Raw genomic sequence first — 18158 nt, 5'->3', positions numbered from 1 at the left:
TTGGTCATAATGATCACAGGGAATGTTGATAGCATCATTTATTTTCTTTGTAACTTCTTCAATAAACAAGGTAGGAGAAAAATTTTTTCATGTCTAAAGTTCATTTTATTTACTAATGCATTTTTCTGTAGAAGTAGACTAAACGTAATAAGTTTGTGTACTGGGGAGATAGTACATTTCTCTTCGACTTTTATATAAGATACAATATTATTCATGTCGTCACTTAGAACTAAGTCTAGCATATGCCCAGTTAAAGTAGTTGTACTGTCGACATTATTCACTAGTCGATGTGATTCTAGTAACTCACTAAATCCCAAAGCGTCGGGATTTGATGCGTCATCCATCCAAAAATTGAAGTCTCCACAGATACCTAATTCATTTTTCTCCATGATAATCATCTCAATGAGAGCACCGAATTCTTCAAAAAAGATACTAGTGTTTGTTCTAGGAGGTTTGTAGATTGTTACAAAGGATATTCTTCTATTTTTTGACGTAAACTTTATTTCTATATATTCAAAGCTTGTTACACTAATTCTTTTCAACGTTTTGAGATTTGAGTAACTTTTATGAATAAAGAGTCCGACACCCCCACCAGACCTACCTTCTCTCGGTATGTGAAAGAAGGCATGTGTAGGGGGCATCATTTCAGTGATCTTTGCCTTGTCCAAGTTATCTATACATGTTTCAGATAATGCTAGCATATCTAAATATTTCTCGTTTATCAATCCTCGAATTTGAACAGTCTTATTACCTACAGATTGTATATTTACATAGCCACAGTTTATGACATCCCTAGTAACCATGATCAGTATTTTCTGCTAGTCTTTTCAATTCTAAGTCAAAAGCATTGCAGTCTCTAGAGTTTACTGTGTGGTCACTTAGTCTGTTCAACTTTGTGCAGTTTATACACTTTGACACTTTCGAATTACACTCCCTGGTGGAGTGTCTCCCAGAACATTTCCCGAAGACTTTATCTTCATTCTTAGACTTGCAATCTTTTTCAAAATGTTCATACCTCTGACAGTGGTAGCAGGTGATCACGTGGTACCTATCACGTATGTTAATAGATACCCCATCGTAACGAAACTTTGTCCCCATTTTCATGAATAGCCTCCGAACTTCAGGATCACATTTCAGCACATGGTAGGTGGTTCCCCCCGAGGCATTTTTCTTCAGGACTACACTTATCCTATCTTCTATATTTTGGATTTGGTCCAGGCAGCAATTTCTTTGAATCAAAGCATTTACTACATCAACATCATCATCATTGTATACATTGCATATCATTATTTTGGGTTTTAATTTTTCGATTTTTCTCGTTTCAGTGTCAGCCACCAATGTCTGAGTTTTGTTTGCCACCTTTCCTCTGAACATTTTGTTTGCAAAGATTACAACAACATTTCCATTAGTAGTTGACCTCGTCTTAAGTATAGGAATGTCTTTAAGTGGTTGTTCAACTTCACGTTTTCTTTCAGTAATTTTAGTTGTTGTATTAGTTGATTTAATTATCAACAGATTTTTTCCTTAATTTTGTCAGCAAAAGTCGGTTTCTCCGGTTTTGAGTCTATCAATGTTTGAAGTGTTGCTTTGATTGATTCCATATTCATGGCAAGAATGTCAACTTTCTCAGTGAGGTCGGTGGTCTGGGTGGAATTTGCTGCGTCTGCGCTAAGGTCCGCAAGTTCGTTTTCCATGTCATCTATTTTCGCATCTTGTTCGTTCAGGGCCAGATCTCTCACGTTTACGTTTTCCTTTAATTTTGATATTACTAAATTGTTTAGTCTGGCTTCACATACACAGTGTGGGCATAACCAGTCTCGGTTATTCCGTTCATTCCCACTGATGGCTGTCCCTATATGCACACATCTCTTATGGTAGGGTCTATTACATTCACATACTATCCATTTTCTCCATTCTCCATCTGTTTTATTACATTTGAAGCAGACACAGTTAGGAGCAGACATAGTGTACTGTTTCTTATCACTTAGGTTTCTTCATAAGACTAACTAATATCTTTTCAATGATATTGTAAGCGAGAGAAACAAAGCTAAAACATGACTCAGGGCATGAATAGCAGAGCTCGAGGCATTTTTGCTTTCTAGTAATGTCTTGCATGAATAGCAGAGCTTGAGGCATTTTTGCTTTCTAGTAATGTCTTGCATACTCTAGTAATGTCTTGCAGGGGGTCTTTGAACCTTTTTGTGCATGTATCGGATGCTGAAAAATGGCCCATGGGCATCCTACAATAACGATACTGTCCCCATGGAGTGATAGAAGTCATGAGTGAGTGGCTATCCTTGTCCAGCTCCACTTGGTGGAAACCCCAATGGGCATCCATTGTGGTTTTGTATGTGCTTATAGGAATGCTTGAAACCATGCTTAAGGGCGCCAGTGTGTGATGAGTCTCCCGGAGACAGTAGCCATTAAGTTTCTGAAGTCCACATTGCGGCGAAGCTGTCCTGTCTTCTTGGCTACAACCACCATCTTCCCACACCACTCTGTTGCATCCCATGCTGGGTTGCTTCTATCACGCCCTTCCGAACGTCCTAATTCAGCTGAGTCTCAACCTCCTCTTCTCAATTCTTAGGGGATTCCTATTGACATGTGGCAGGCATACGGTACGGTGTCGGGTAATAAATGCAAGTGATGCTGCTTACCTGTCATTTTAGGCAAAAGTTCTCAAGTTATATTGAAGGTTATGGGTGAGAATGGATGTAACAACCACTCTTCTAGTCTTGAGACGTTTTCCTCCCTGAGAGAGATCGGTACAGAGAATGGCTTTGTTGACTGCGAAGGGTGGGGCTGCGAGTTGGAAAAGGGTAGGAAATTCCAGTCGCATCAATCCCAACTCCTTAAAAGCAATCAATGACATATAAAATTCTTGGCCATTGGCACAAAATGAACATTCTGCTTCATACATCATCCACATACCTCAATAGTGCATGCCGTTGAACCTAGGTATTTCACCTTTCAAATTGGCTATGTACCTAAAACCCATTCAAAATTACAATTCCAGGGGGTTTGACTTGCAGGATGAAAAGCAACGAGGGTCTGGCGACACAAATCTGTTCTCCCACTGACCTTCTCCTCCCATCAACAACACTAACCTTAATAGTGGGGTGGTACAAAATGTGCGCCTCTGCATTGATCACCACACTTGAAACAAGCAGTGCTTTCTTTGTGCTCCTACAGCATCTCAATTAGTGCCCTACCCATTGGCACACATGTGTGATGACGTTTGACCAGGGAAATGATGTCCCAACAGTTCCTGCATTGCTTCGTATTTGAATCGCTGCACAATGCAGCTAGATCTAGCTCGACGTCATCACTGGTGGGGATGCCATCACTTACAACTCCTGACTAATGACACCCAGAGAACGCTCAACGTTTTAGCGCACATTCAAATGTACAACACAAAGCCTGAAGGGAATTACACTATTGAATGTCACACCTGAAACATACCTTCTTAATACAGGATCACTAAGATCTACCATTATTTTATGTAATAGCATTCAACTAGGCACTTCCCACACTTTGGGCAATGGAAATCACAATCAGTGGCCTTTTAAGCAGACCTTGAAAAAAAATCAATCACGGACTCCTCCCGCCCTTGATCTACAGTAAAGAATTCTAACCACTGCAGATCGTAGTAAAACATTTCCAATCGCATCCAAACCCCTTTCTGGAGTAAGAGCATTCCATTTAGCGTCCGAGTACTGAGCATTCAGAGTACATTGCAAAGCCAGAACACAGTTAAATTCTTATGTGCAGGACAATGGCCTGCAGCAAATTGTTGAGATGAATTCAATACTTCATCGAGCATTTCCATGACCTGAAGGCCACCGAGGACATGACAATATCATCATCATCATTAGCTAAGCTACAGCCCTAGTTTGAAAAGCAGGATGCTATAAGTCCAAGGGCTCCAACAGGGAAAAATAGCCAGGAAAGAAAATAAGGAAATAAACAAACTATACGAGAAGTAATGAATAATTACTATAAAATATTTTAAAATCTGCTACATTAAAATAAATCTTTCGTATATAAATTATGAAGAAGCACTTATGTCAGCCTATTAAAAAAAAATACATTTACTGCAAGTTTAAACTTCTGAATTTCCACCTGGAATAATACTTCTAAAATACTATGTAGTATTGAGCTTTGTGATGGTCATGGCAAGGCTGTTAAAATTAACTGCATTACTAGTTCATTCCAACAGTTACCTTGTTATTCTTGTTCTTCTCTGCTTATGTACTAGGTGGGGCACGGAGCTAATCGACATTGACAGATGAAGAGATTTTTTTATATCCTGCAATCTGATTGGTTTCCTCTAAAGTGACCATTTTGGCGACGTAATAGAAGCTTCTGGACCAAGTATTCCGGCACGATATAGACCCGATGTGGCACCAAATAGAAAAAGCAAGGTATTCGTATGCACACTTCCATAAAGAAATGGATTCTCCTTAAAGATTGAGTTCTGTCGACAGTAATAAAGATGATGCAGCCTTTGACCAGCCACTAGCTCGATTCTTCCCTTAGAAAAAGAGGTATAGTTTTCCTGTTCACATACAGTATATTCATTTACATTTAATGCATCTATTCATCACCTGTCTCTTTCATGCAAATACAAATATTTTGTAGAAGGGATTGGCACATTGCACAAGCCTTCTTAAAGGCAATTTGGTAGTCCTGTTGGCAGGTATTTATTTAGGTCACCCAAAACACTGTTTATGAATAACCACCCTGAAAAGGTGGCTAAGAGTTGGGTCGTGTGCTATGTACAATGAGCCTTTATAGACCTTTCCGAGCCCACGAACAGCTCTTAATCATTCGTGGTTCCTGAGATATTCATACCCCTTATTTTCGTGTCCTGTCCCTTATACCTTGACGTAGTGCACTCATCTCCTCCACCGCCATACTTAGGACCTCGGGACCGTTCCAACGAGCCAAAGGACACTTCTCTTTACTATTTGTGGTTGCTGAGATACACATACCCCTTAATTTTGCGGGGCCCTACCCCTTATACCATGGTGTAGTTCACTTATATCCCCCATTGCCATACACAGGACCTCGAGACCTTTCCAACGAGATCAAGAACACCTCATTACTCCTCGTAGTTCCTGAGATACCCATACCCCTTATTTACGCGTCCCTACCTCTTATAGAGAGGGGTACGCCTATCGCCACACCCCCTATACGTTGCGGGACCTAGAGACCTTTCAAATGAGCCCAAGAACACTCCTTAACTCCTTGTGGTTGCTGAGAAACTTTTACTTTGAAAAAAATCTATAGATTATGGTCTTTTTTCATCTGTTAATATAGCACCTTACGGCAAGACCCATAGGAGAGGAGAAGAGATTGGGTTTTTTTCGGGGCATGACTGAACAGCCAGGGCTTGGTATGCTATCCCACAGGAAATGGGAGAGAAGGCAGAACAGCAGCTGATCTATCATAGTTGGAAATATCTTTACAGAGCGACTTAAGAACCCCCACTTTGTATTTTCTGACACAATACCACAGAGGCATCCCCTAGGGGGCAGCCTGCAGTGTTAGTGTGGTATCAGATCTAGTAGCACTGGTTGTGTAATACCAAATCATCTTACTAAGAGATTCAAAATTATGTAAGCCTATATTTCCATAAGCATAATCCTTCACATCTTTTATGGTTAGGTCTCTATGGTTGTTAATCTTAAAATTGATGGTTCTTTATAATATTACCAAATGCTCATGTAAAGTAGATATCTTCATTGGTTTCATAGAGAGGGTGCAGTTGGTTGATGTACATAGGTTCATTTGGAAAGATTTCCTTGTTCATTCCCTACACAATTGAATATGTATGTGACGTGTAATTCGCAGTCTGCCTTACTCTTATCAATGTCCATTGTATGAATACTATAGTCGCTGCAAAGATTATGGGTGAAATAAACCCCACCCCTGATGACATCATAGCCAATCACGTTGCCTATCACATTAGCAGCAGTCACAAAACATCCCGTCACAAATTTCAAACTATACTACATAATAATTGATTTAAGGTGATGTGTTATGACCACTGTTAATGCAAAAGCCATGACTGGCTATGACCTCATATTTGGGGGTGGTTGGCATATCTGCTGTGTAGATGATAAAGAGAGTTGGGGATAGTATGCCCCATCTATTGTTTCACCTAGTTTCCCATTTCTGCTATGTATTCTGACAGTTATGTCTTTAATGCAGCTTGAAAGGAGTTTTTCCATTATTATTGGTAGTTCCAATTGGAGTATTCTATATTTGAGACCGTCATGCCTTACCTTATCAAATGCCTTAGAGATATCTCTGCAGATGATATTGCAATGTGATTTTTATTTAGTTGGTTCGTGGCTATTGTTTTGTAAATTGCCATGAGGGCAGTTTCAGTGCTTCTCCCTATCCAGAAACTGTGTTGGTGTTTGTACAATTTCTTATTTCTTTCTAGGAATCTCCTTAGTCTTTGTTTAAGATTTTTTCCAAAAGTTTTCCCGCTAACTCAAGCAGTGTGATTGGTCTTCTGTTTGCTGGCTGTTTTTTTTTTTCCCTTGTTTTAGGGGGAAGTATGAGAATTTACTTCTCCTGACCGTTTTATCTTTTTAAATCCAAACAAGCCTTACAACCCCTACTCCATCTAAACAAACTTATTCGCTACCCTGATGTAAACTGGCCAATAACCCTGACATTTTTATGTAACAAATCTTAACTGAAACCCTCTTCATCACCTAATATCTGACTTTCCCTCATTTTCTAACCAAAACCTCTTCAGGGACCTGAGCTAAGCGAATGCCTTATACCAATTCTTTACCGAACCTAACCTAATCCTTGTTCTCTGCCCTAAGCACAGTTCTTCCACCTTATTTAGCTTTACCCTGCCTGATCTCTTCTCCTCTTCCTGCCATAGCATAAATAATCACTGAGTAATTAATTCATGACTGAAAACCATAGTAAATTTTAAGTAATAGGTAAAGGAAACTGATGATGTAATAGTTAAAAAACAGGACACAGCTTGAAGGGACAACACGTAGATTCGGGAACCCCTAAAAGAGCCCGAAAGCATCTAGATATAGCTACATCTTACAACTTTCCTTACAAACAGGATTTTAGGTTTAAGTTTAGTAAGCATGAAAATTACAGAGCTTTTCCTAAGGCTCAACACATCACATAATTGACACAGGATTGCCATAAATATGCAACTCTTATCTTATCTCTTTTTTTGCAGATTTTGTCAGCTGAAATATGGGCTATGGAAAGGGAGACGTGGATAAAGATTCCATTGATAGCGCTAATGACAGGTAAGATATCTTTTGGGGAAATGTAAATAAAATTCCTCCACAGTAATCACTTCTCAATAATGGCTATTCACAAGAATGTTAATCAGGCCACTACACCAGATTCTAAACTATTGTAGGGTAGTACAAGGAATATGATTTTGCATTAAGGGTTAATAGAGAAAAGCATTAATTATTGAAAATGCTGGGCATACAGTATAGTAACAATATCATACCAGAGATATGAAAATTATATTAAAATTAAAATTGGAAAAGTCTAACTTTATGCACATCATCTACTTGTGCCTGTCCTAATCAGTACCAATGTCATTAGGTCGTGATATATTTCTCCTCTTTCTTGGCGCAAGTGATAACAAAAGAGCCACTTGCAAACCCACACGAGTAGAACAATAATCCCCAAGTGTGTCATTGTCCTTCCCCTAGCATTGCTATTCCTGTCCCTAGCAAGAGACCATGCCCTAAGTAAATCCAAAGGATTGTATCAACACGGTGTACACGATTATAAGATAACTGGAAATATTCACGGCAGTTCCTCATACAGGCAAAGTTAAGACCTTAATAATTTGCTAACTCTTAGATGATAATTTGTTTAAAGTGTGTGAATTTGCATACTGTAAACAAAGCATCAGATAGAGTATGTAGATAGCTAAGCAATTGGATTTGTGTGAAAGCAGGTTTAGGAAAATAAGTGACTGGTAGCTGATGAAATGCAAATGCTATATACGTAGACCATACATTTGGTTCTCAAAATATCTAAAAAGTATTGAACATGAACGCTATCTAATAAAACATGGTAAATTCTGATTCTAAAAAGATAAAAGTTTCCCATTTCAATGTCAATCATTTGCATATACACAAAGTTGTTAATATATTCAAAACAAAGGTCTATTAGCTGGATGATAGAGAAAGTATCACAATTGAGATAAAAGTGTAATGCAGTGTTATAATTGTGTTCTAGTGTAAACACATTTGCAACTCGGATAGCCTTACATCGACTTGAATTACACTGAATTAGTAGTATACATCTTTAGGCTGCTCCGTGTATCATCGAAAGTATGAGTCCATAACACGCTTTCACATTCTACCCTCCTAAGAGTGTATCTCAGTCTATATCTATGACACTAAACCAGACACTAGATTGGGTGGAAGTGTGTATCTCAGTTTTCTTTTTTAATGACAAGGTCCTTGTTATAAATGGCTTTAAGCCCTCCTATAAACAGTTTTATTTAATCTGTACGAGTGGACAACCATAGTCTCTCCAACGAACAACTTCATGGTCCCCTATCTACCCAGTAGAAGAATTGACACACCTCTTAACTTACTGGTCAGAAAAAAAAATCCTTTCTAAACATTAACCATTATCACTGTTAACTATACACAGGAATTAACATTATCCATGTACTATTGGAAAATTAAACATAGACTCTTGTTAGTTTATCAAATAAAACATTAGCAAAGGATTTTATTACAAAACCCTATTCTGGTATTAATATAACTAGCCTATAGTGTAATACCAGTTCTGCTATTGTTACAAAGTAAAATTCTTGATAGAATACAGGCTCTAATCTAGTATAAATTGTTGGACTTCTCATGGTGCCCATGCTATATAAAGAGTATTTTTGTTTACAATAACCCTGCCGGTGGGCTTTGGATCCTGACATTTGGGCAGGAATACCATCATGAAGAAGGTTTGGCTAACGGCTCTTGAGACCAAGATCCTTTAGAACAGTTTTTTTTGTGCTCGGCCATGTCGTCCAGATGGAAGGTTCCTTTAGGTAACCTTTCTAAGGGATATTTGCTAGTGATACTCCCAGAGATATAAACCGAAGGTCTCCAGGATTCTAACTTCTGGCGCGAGTATCCATAAAAAGTTTAAGGACACCACATAATATCAGGGGACGTATGTTTTAGATACGACACATTGCAATCCTCACCCTGAATAGATTTAACTCTTTGAGGGGGAAGAGTGGCGAAAGAAGGGGGCGCCGATACCTAGTGGACCTCCTATCGGCACTACTATCGGCCGCCATTCTTTTACTTGTAGCCGATATGACTAAGTGTTTTCCCAATGTTATCCAGGTGTTATCGCAAGTTATCGGAATATTAATCATGCAATCTCCGCATCTTCATTCCTTGGAAAATTGAGTATCAATTCTTTCCTATGTATAAATTTTGGCTCCCGTCTCACAGTTAAATTCCAATAATTTAAGTGTGTTAGGTTGAGCATTGCCACGACCGGAGGCGGCCATTTTTACGACCGCTGTCGCTATTATTATTGCATTTTATTTAGCTAGTAGGGTGACTTTCCGGGTATTTAGCTATAATATTAGCTAGTTAGGCAAATTATTCAAGTGAAGATTATGTATACAAATAGATTATTATTCGTCTTCCTAATATGTAACTTTACTTTTCGTATACAGTGGGGGCCCCGCCGGTAACAGCCATGGCCATGGTTCCTACCGAAGTTAGGTTAGCCTAACTCATATATGTATATGTCAGTGAAGTAATTCCCCATGTATAACCTCACCCTATCGTTCCTTATTAATTCGGATGGGGACATACATCCCCTAGAATTTATGGATAAGGTTCGATTTAGAGAAAAGAAGCTAAACCCTTCCTTGTTCCCTGAGCCGCCACCATTACAGGCGGCAACCGCCGGCTCTCCCCATCGCCGGCGAGTACTCTGGCTTTGGGGTTAGACGGCAATTCAGGGTGCCCTGTCCTGCAGCCGACAATGTCACCGGCATGGGAATCTTTGTTCCTCTGTCACCCACGACGTCATTGGCAAAGGAAGCCATACTTCCTTAGTTCACAGTCGAAGGTAGGCGGCATACCTGCCGCCACCTTTCTTCCCTGTGAACTATAATACCCTTCCCCCTCCCCCTCTGTCCTTTAGTGTCGGTCTAACTGTCACAACATTCTTTCACCGGTACTCAGACAGTCATACTGGCTTGCCGAATTGACTGAATTGCCAGCCGGGACCCCTACCGGCGGCGGTTAGGCAGCCGCCTCACTCACCTTCCCCCTTATGTCCTTCCTTCACTGGAAGTGAATGTCCCGTGAGGAAAAATTGAACCGGCTCTGACGGCTGCTGGTGGGAAACCAAACATACTTTTGAGAATTCTTCAGGCCTCCCTTGGTCTGCCATCCACAAATTTTACCGCCGGCTGTACAGCTGGCGGCAGGCCTTTTTGTGAATAGATGGAAGCTAGAATCAGATAGATTCTTATCCCTTCCATTAGAATTCTCATTCTGGAATTCCTCCTTCACTTCAAGCTGTTGTGCTAAACCATAACAATGGGAAACTCCCCTGCCTTAATACTTTCTCTCCCTATCAGTTAGTGCTGCCAGGTACTAACCTAACCCTGGTAGTGTGCCGGCTGGGCTACAGTATGTAGAATATACAGTAGCACATTTAATTTCTAACATATTCTACGTTTCCGATCACAGTCTATTGTCGGGACCACGATATCATCTTGAGACTAAGTAATCCTTCAGCACCCAGATCAATCCTTTGATCATCGGGACCCTAATAAATCACTGCTCAATATTAATATATTACAGGTGGATAGTTATGCTAACGCTTACTAACCCTAACACTAAGTATTAGAGTTCCTCCACCCTGCATTCTTCCTAACAAAGAACCTAAAATATTATTATTGATGGAGGTCTCAGTAATTGATTGGGGTAGGAAGCGTAGATATGTGTCTTTTCTATATCCTTTCCAGCTTACTATCCTAAGCTACCATAAACAATAGTAATTACTATTGATCATAAAATTGTATGCTTTTATATCACTGATATAAAAAAGCTATATGCTCATTGAGCCCCTTTTCCTTTACAGGAGGAGCCAATGTAGAAGTGCGCAGCCTTATCCTGCAACCACAAAGACAAAGACTCTTGTGGCTCCACGAAGTGCAGGACACATGCCCCCTGCAACATCGTGTCGGGAGTTCTCAAGTATTGGGACCCGAAGGGTTACCCCACCTGTTCGACCCTGCTGGCCAACAGCTTCAGAGAAGCTCCCTCAGTCAACATGGAGACTAGAGATACAGCGAGGGAGACCCTTCGCTAATGGGTAAGAAGATTGCAAAAGAATTTTCAAGGGACTGTACTTACTCAACGACTCCCTCAGGTATCTACTGTTCCCCAAGGCTCTACCTAATGTGGTGGTGCCCCAGCAACAGGTCCAGTCTCCCCTCATACAAATAAAGATAGACATGGACATAGACAAGGCACTAGATGGCATGGACATGCTTCAAGAAAGGATGTCAGAAGTGTTCATTGACATTGAGAAGGCCCTACTACAAGTAGGCCCTGAAGAAGACGTGGAACATCTACAAGCGGAGGAAGAAGGATCCGTTTCAACGGCAACTGAGGACCCTCAGCTTGCCGGGACGGCTTTACCAACCTATGCCGTCAACCTCTTCAATCCCAACTCCATAACCACCGTCAAAGGCCGTCATGAACGAAGAGATCCTCACTTTGATTCAATGGATAATGGAGTTATTCTAAAAGGTACAAGAGACAATGAAAGAATCACTTAGACTACAACAGATACTATTGCAAGAGAAGATGGATCGCCCAGGACCTACATAGAGCTCTATTTAGAAGCTTCTTAAGGTGCTGAATTTCTCTCACCGCTCTGAAACCAACTCCTGGAGGTATACGGAGCATATACCCAAGATGAATGGGAAACTATTTGTCTCAGAAAAGTTGGGGACCAACTGATTAAAGATCTTAAATTCTGGCCTAACTTTTCAGTTTACCCAGAATGCTACATGAGACTGCGGGATGAACATGCAACCTATGAGGAAACGGTACACAAAGAGGTCATTGTCCTCGAACATGACAAGGCGCAAGCCATCATCCTGAAAACTTTGAAAGGAGCCGGGTACACCAACTCCAAAGTCTCAGCACTGAGCAAGAGACATCCCACGTTTCTTGCTCCTTCCTCCATCTCTTTCCCCTGTTCGGAGAAAGCACTAGACTTCGCCATCAAGGCAGTCGATAAGGGCAATCCTTGCCCAACCCTAAAGGAATGCAAACCATTCTCTCTAGCACTACCTGCCTGCGAGGAGAAGTGGAAGGATGTCCGTCTAACCTTCTCCGTCTCTATGTTGGATCCAGAGATAGCAGGCCAGCAGTTCAATGAGAACCTTCTGAAGTTACCAGACCATCTTTCTGAGGAGGGAACAGGAGACGAAAGAGACTAGCGGCCTCCCTTTCTCATCAGAACTGCCTGGAAATGAGTGCAGATCTACAGAACACCCCAGAAAGGATCAATTTCCTGGCTAAGTCCCACATGGGTACCCTTGTGAAAGACTTATATGCTTTCCTCAGAGCGAGGAGAGCCTGCAGAGAGCCTGGTTTGACCTCACCAACTATAAAACATGAACCATGGAAACTGATTACCTCGAACATCTGGGGTAAAGACCCTTTTCCCACAGGAACTGGTCCAAGAGATCATAGTCAGAGAAACCACGGAGAACAGGAACCTTCTCCAAAAGTGGGGCATAAACTCAAAGAGGAAATCTTCCTCAAACGGAGGTCCCCAGCCTAAAAATAAAAAGGCAAGGAGACCATGTAGATCTGCACAACTTTCTGCCGTGACTATTATGACCATGCAGCCTCAGACCACTTTCCAGATGGTCCCTCAACAACTGGTGGTTCAGTCGCCAATCTTTAACCCCAACATTGTGAGGCTATCGACTTCCTTTCACCTTAAGTCAGAAAGGAAATAGCCCGAAGAGAAGTTCACCCAGAGATAACTCCTGGGGCCGAGTAAAACGTGGTCACAAAAACAAATCCACAGAACCTCACACCCAAAGAGGGGTTCCAGGTAGGAGACAGACTCTATCACTGTTGGGATCGCGGGACCTTCAATCCCTGGGCCCAAAGTCTATTAACGAATGGACTTGGGTGGAAATGGAACAGAATTCCACCCCGTTTTCCAAAATTCTTCTAACACTCTACCCCCTCGTGAGAAGAATACACCTCAGAACTCTTGAACAAGAAGGTAAGAAGGAAAGCGAAGTCTATCAATTTCCAGGGAAGGCTGTTTAGTGTTCGCAAGAAAGACTCAGACAAACTCAGAGTCATTCTAGACTTGTCTCCACTCAACAAGCTCATCAAGAACAACAAGTTCTGGATGCTTACTTGGCAACACATAAGGACTCTTCTACCAAAAGGAGCAAACACAGCCCCAATAGACCCAACAGATGCTCACTGACATCTTTTATTGAGCCGCCCTTTCTCCTCCTACTTGGGATTTATGCTATAGAAGAAGTGATTCTTCAAAGCAATGTCCTTCGGACCGAATACAGCCACAAGGATGTTTATGAAGCCGGCAGACACAATCATCTACCAACTAAACTCTGAAGGAGTTCAATTATTAGCATATCTAAACAATTGACCACTATGGGCAGCATCAAAGACTACTTGTCTGCAGGCAGCCAACAAGGTGATCCAGTCTCTGGAACACCTGGGCTTCAACATCAATCGCAAGAAGTCTCGCCTTCCTCCAGCTCAGAAGTTCCAATGGCTAGGAATCCAATGGGACTTGGTCACACCATCTCTCCATTCTATTCAAGAAGGGAAGAGAGATAAAGGGATCTGTCAAGAGACTAATCCGTCACAAGAGAATTTCAGAACACTAACAGGAAAGAGTACTGCCCTCTCTCCAGTTTGCGGCAGTGACAGACCCAGTGCTAAAGGTACGTCTAAAAGATGCATCAAGAGTCTGGAGAAGAAAAGCATCAAAATTTCGAAGAGATCAACCAAGGCTGGCCCTGACCCTATTGCTGTTAAGGCCGTGGTCAACAGCCAAGAGCCTAGCACGAACAATTCCCCTGCAAACACCACAACCATCAGTGGAGGTACACTCCTCCTCAAAAGGATAAGGTGGCCATTCTCAAGAGAGAAAATTGCAAAAGAATTGGTGGTACCAGTTCAAAACCTTTCATATCAACGTTTAGAAAGCTCTGACACTTCACCTGACGTTGAAGAGACTATCCTCCCACAGAACAATCCACATCAGATTGGCCCTGAACAACGAAAGGATAGTAAAAATGTCTAAATAGACAAGGCTCAAGATCATCTCACATAGGACATGTGATATTAGCCACCTTCCATCTGATAAGGAAGAAAGGATGGCACCTTGCAGTTCACCTACAAAGGTTCTGCAAAGTGACGGCGAATGCTCTATACAGGGGAAAGCCCATAGAGACAGAATGGTCCCTAGACGCAGACCCATTCTCCTTCACCTCGGAAGAAGTCCCAGAACTGCAGACCGACCTCTTCACAATGAGCACAACAAGAAGCTACCTCGTTAGGTAGCCCCTTAGATGGACCCTTAAGCAGAGGCAATGGACATCACGTCCCTCGAACGGAACAAGTGGAACCACATTTACCTGTTTCAACCAGCCATCCTTCTGCTAAGAGTCCTCAACAAGCTAAAATCCTTCAGAAGGACAGCAGCAGTAGCGGCCCCCTGGCGGCCCAAAAGCAACTGGTTCCCTCTAGTTCTAGAACTAGTTCTAAAACTGAAGCTGTTCCCTCTGCTGGACCCAGCATTATCCAATCTGGTACAGAAGTCGACTGCTTGCGCTTCATCCTTGAGAACCAACAACCTACATCTCACGATTTTCTCGCCCTAGCGGCGAATAAAAGGTTTAGAATCTCTAAGGATAAACTTGATTTCATCAAAGAGCATAAGTCAAGTTCGACTAGACAATAGGAATCATCATGGAAGAAATGAGTGTCCTTTGTGAAATCAAAGGAAACGACAGAAATATCGATAGATTTCGGTCTAGTTTTCTTCATATTCCTACTCGAACAAGGCCTGGCTTCCACTACGATTACCTCATGTAAGTCATCCTTGGGTAAATCACCTCTGTAAACCTTTGGAGTGGACCTCTCAAGTGAAATCTTTAATAAGATCCTAAAAGCATGAGCTGGACTCAAGCCAGCAACCCCTCCAAAGCCCATCATGCAATCTTTGGACAAAGTCTTGCACCATTCGAATCTAAACAATGAGAATTGTACTCTAGAGGATCTAACAGACTCAAGCCACCGACCCCTCCAAAGCCCATCACGTGGTCTTTGGACAAGTCTCGCACCATGCTGCAAGTCTAAACAATGACAATTGTACTCTAAAGGATCTAACACAGAAAGTGATTTTTCTGTTTGTCATAGCCTCAGGGGCTAGAGTTAGTGAAATAGTGGTCTTATCGAGAAATGAAGGTCATATCCAATTCCTAGACAGGAGAACTGAACCTCTTTCTTGATCCTGCTTTTCTTGCCAAGAATGAGCTATCCACCAACAGGTGGGGTCCTTGGAGAATCTGCCCACTGGGGGAAGATACCTCTCTGTGCCCAGTAGAGTGTCTTAAGGTCTATCTTCGAAGAACCGCAGACTTCAATGGAGGACAGTTCGTCAGAGGCAAAAACCTTAGGATCAAAACCTACCCCTAAGACAACTGAGAACAAAGCTCACCTACCTTATTCGCAGAGCAGATTCGAACAGTACACCCGCAGGTCAGGATCCAAGGAAAGTTGCTTCTTCCTTGAACTTTTTCCAACACAAGGGCTTTGGGAGACTCCACTACACACTGGGTGGAGATCATCCAGTCTTTTACAAACACTATACGAAGCAAGTACATGAAATAAACATGCTGTGGTGGCGGCGGGTAGTGTTATAAAACCCGTCGTCTAGCGCTGCAATGAACAGTGAACTGGTTTGGGACTTTCCAGTGCATCGGGTACAGGGGTACATTTACCCTCAAGTGCAAATCACAACGATGATCAACACACTGTTCCATATAGGTGCATATCTGACCAATAACACCAGTGCTTAGTGAACGTTGTGTCACGGTGTTCATGCATTCCCAAAATCTATACCAGTCAGTCAGATTTGGTTTCACATCTCCATTGAGTGGCATCATTTCGATTAAATTACATATTTTTTCGAAAAGAAAAAATATGGACCCTGATGTGTTTTCAATGCTGGATCAGATTCATACCCTATTGCAACTACATTTGATAATCTAATGGCAAGGTAGAAATACTAAACGTATTTGCGTCTTATTGTTGCTATCAGTTACAGACGAATAAAGCGTACTAGAGTTTTAATTAAACCCTAGAAGGGCCCAACTTGAAATCTGGTATGTGAAAGGTAATCTCTAAGTGTTACCTTCCATCCCTACAGAACATCAAGCCTTGAATCCTTATTGTCGATGTCGTCACTTTCCCTGCAGGGGGCAGGAAGCCCTAAGCCAGTTCCAAGCTTAGTGGAAATGACAGATAACAGTAATGTCATATACAGGTCTAAGAGACCAGATAAGGACCATATTCAAGGTAGAGAACACTTATACAAACCCACAGATATAGTACTTTCAAGTTAATTCTCTGGTAAGCTGCCATCAGGATGACATGACCGAGCCCAAAAAACCGATTTTGAGCAAAGTGAAAAATCTATTTTTGGGTGAGATAGCCATGTCGTCCTGATAGACCCACCCGAAACTACTCTATCTGCGGCTATTCCTGCTTAAACACAAGTAAAGGAATGGCGGCCGATAGTAGTGCGGATAGGTGGTCCACCAGGCACCTAGATCGGCACACCCTTCTTTCGCCACTCTTCCCCCTCAAAGAGTTAAATCTAGTCGGGGTGAGGATTGCTATATGTCGTATCTAAAAAATCTGTCCCCTGATATGCGATGTCCTTAATTTTTTTATGGATACTCACGCCAGGAGTTAGAATCCTGGAGAACTTCGGTTTATTTCTCTGGGAGTATATCTACTGTATATTAAATTTCCCTTGGAAAGGCTACCTAAAGGAACCTTCCATTAGGACGACATGGCTATCTCACCCAAAAATAGAATTTCACTTTGCTCAAAATCCATTATATAGACACATGGGAAAAATAGTACCATTTGGAAGTTTCCAGAACCTAAGGTAATGATAATGACTGGGTATCAAACAGTTGGTTGGATTCATTGTATATTTTGGACAGTTTTGGTCTTCTTTCTTTGTACTGAATAATTATTAAGTTGATAAATGATTGTTAAAATTAAATATCAAATATGAATAAGTAAAAGTTAATAGAGGAAAACATTAATGATTGTCAATGTTGGGCATATAGTAAGAACATTATACTATTGGTATGCAAATTGTGGCGAGATTAATATGATTGGTTGTGATGAACATTATGCACATCATCTGTTTGTATCTGCAAAGATCGTGAAATATTTCCTCTCCTTTTTAACAAAAGTTCCGATGAGGACGAACTTGCAAACCAAAACGAGGAGTGCAATAATGCCCCAAAGCGCCAGTGCCCTTCAACTAGTATTGGAGATTCTAGCCCTAGCAAGAAAGCATGCCGTTGGAATTACTAATTGGACTGTAATTACTTAGCATAAATATGAAATGATCAATATGAATTCCATGTAACGGTACATAAACAAATATGACGACTCCAAATATTCATAGAAGTTCCCCATCTAGACAAAGTTTGGTACCTCATGGATGATCAGTTGTCCAGACTGAGTTTATATGTCAAAAAACAAAGTAGGCAGTGAAGCATGTAGCTGGATTTGTCTGAAAACAAGGGTTAAGAAAAATGGTGACTTACAACTGATGAAATACAAATGATGTATATGTAAAGCAATTGTTTGTTTCTGAAAACATCAAATGTATTTCATATCAAGACTATCTAATTAATCTCCTTTTAAAAACATAAAAGTTCCCTATTTCAGTTCTTGTAAATCTTTCTAATGTACACAAAGTTATAGCACTGCAACTGATGAGAGATTTTATGCTTTTTAATTTTAAAATCAAAACATTATCAAGGACTCTTTTAC

At 41.1% G+C, this 18158-nt stretch overlaps 1 protein-coding gene across 9 annotated transcripts in view; it reads left to right on the top strand.

The window, feature by feature from the left end:
• The window catches only part of LOC137622377 (uncharacterized), a 54996-nt gene that overhangs the window by 34514 nt on the left and 2324 nt on the right, over positions 1-18158 (top strand). For 6 of the 9 annotated variants that reach the window (XM_068352980.1, XM_068352974.1, XM_068352983.1 and 3 more), the window contains one exon: positions 7229-7301. In XM_068352980.1, coding sequence (XP_068209081.1) covers positions 7246-7301 — 56 coding nt within the window. In that variant the 5' untranslated portion in view covers positions 7229-7245. Of the gene's footprint in view, positions 1-4258; positions 4548-7228; positions 7302-18158 lie in introns of all 9 variants that reach the window. The other 3 variants (XM_068352981.1, XM_068352976.1, XM_068352977.1) reach the window with 1 other exon arrangement.

Source organism: Palaemon carinicauda, chromosome 29 (genome assembly GCF_036898095.1).
Source record: "Palaemon carinicauda isolate YSFRI2023 chromosome 29, ASM3689809v2, whole genome shotgun sequence".
In the NCBI taxonomy this organism is placed as follows: domain Eukaryota; kingdom Metazoa; phylum Arthropoda; class Malacostraca; order Decapoda; family Palaemonidae; genus Palaemon; species Palaemon carinicauda.
This window is presented reverse-complemented; position numbering and strand designations above follow the sequence as displayed.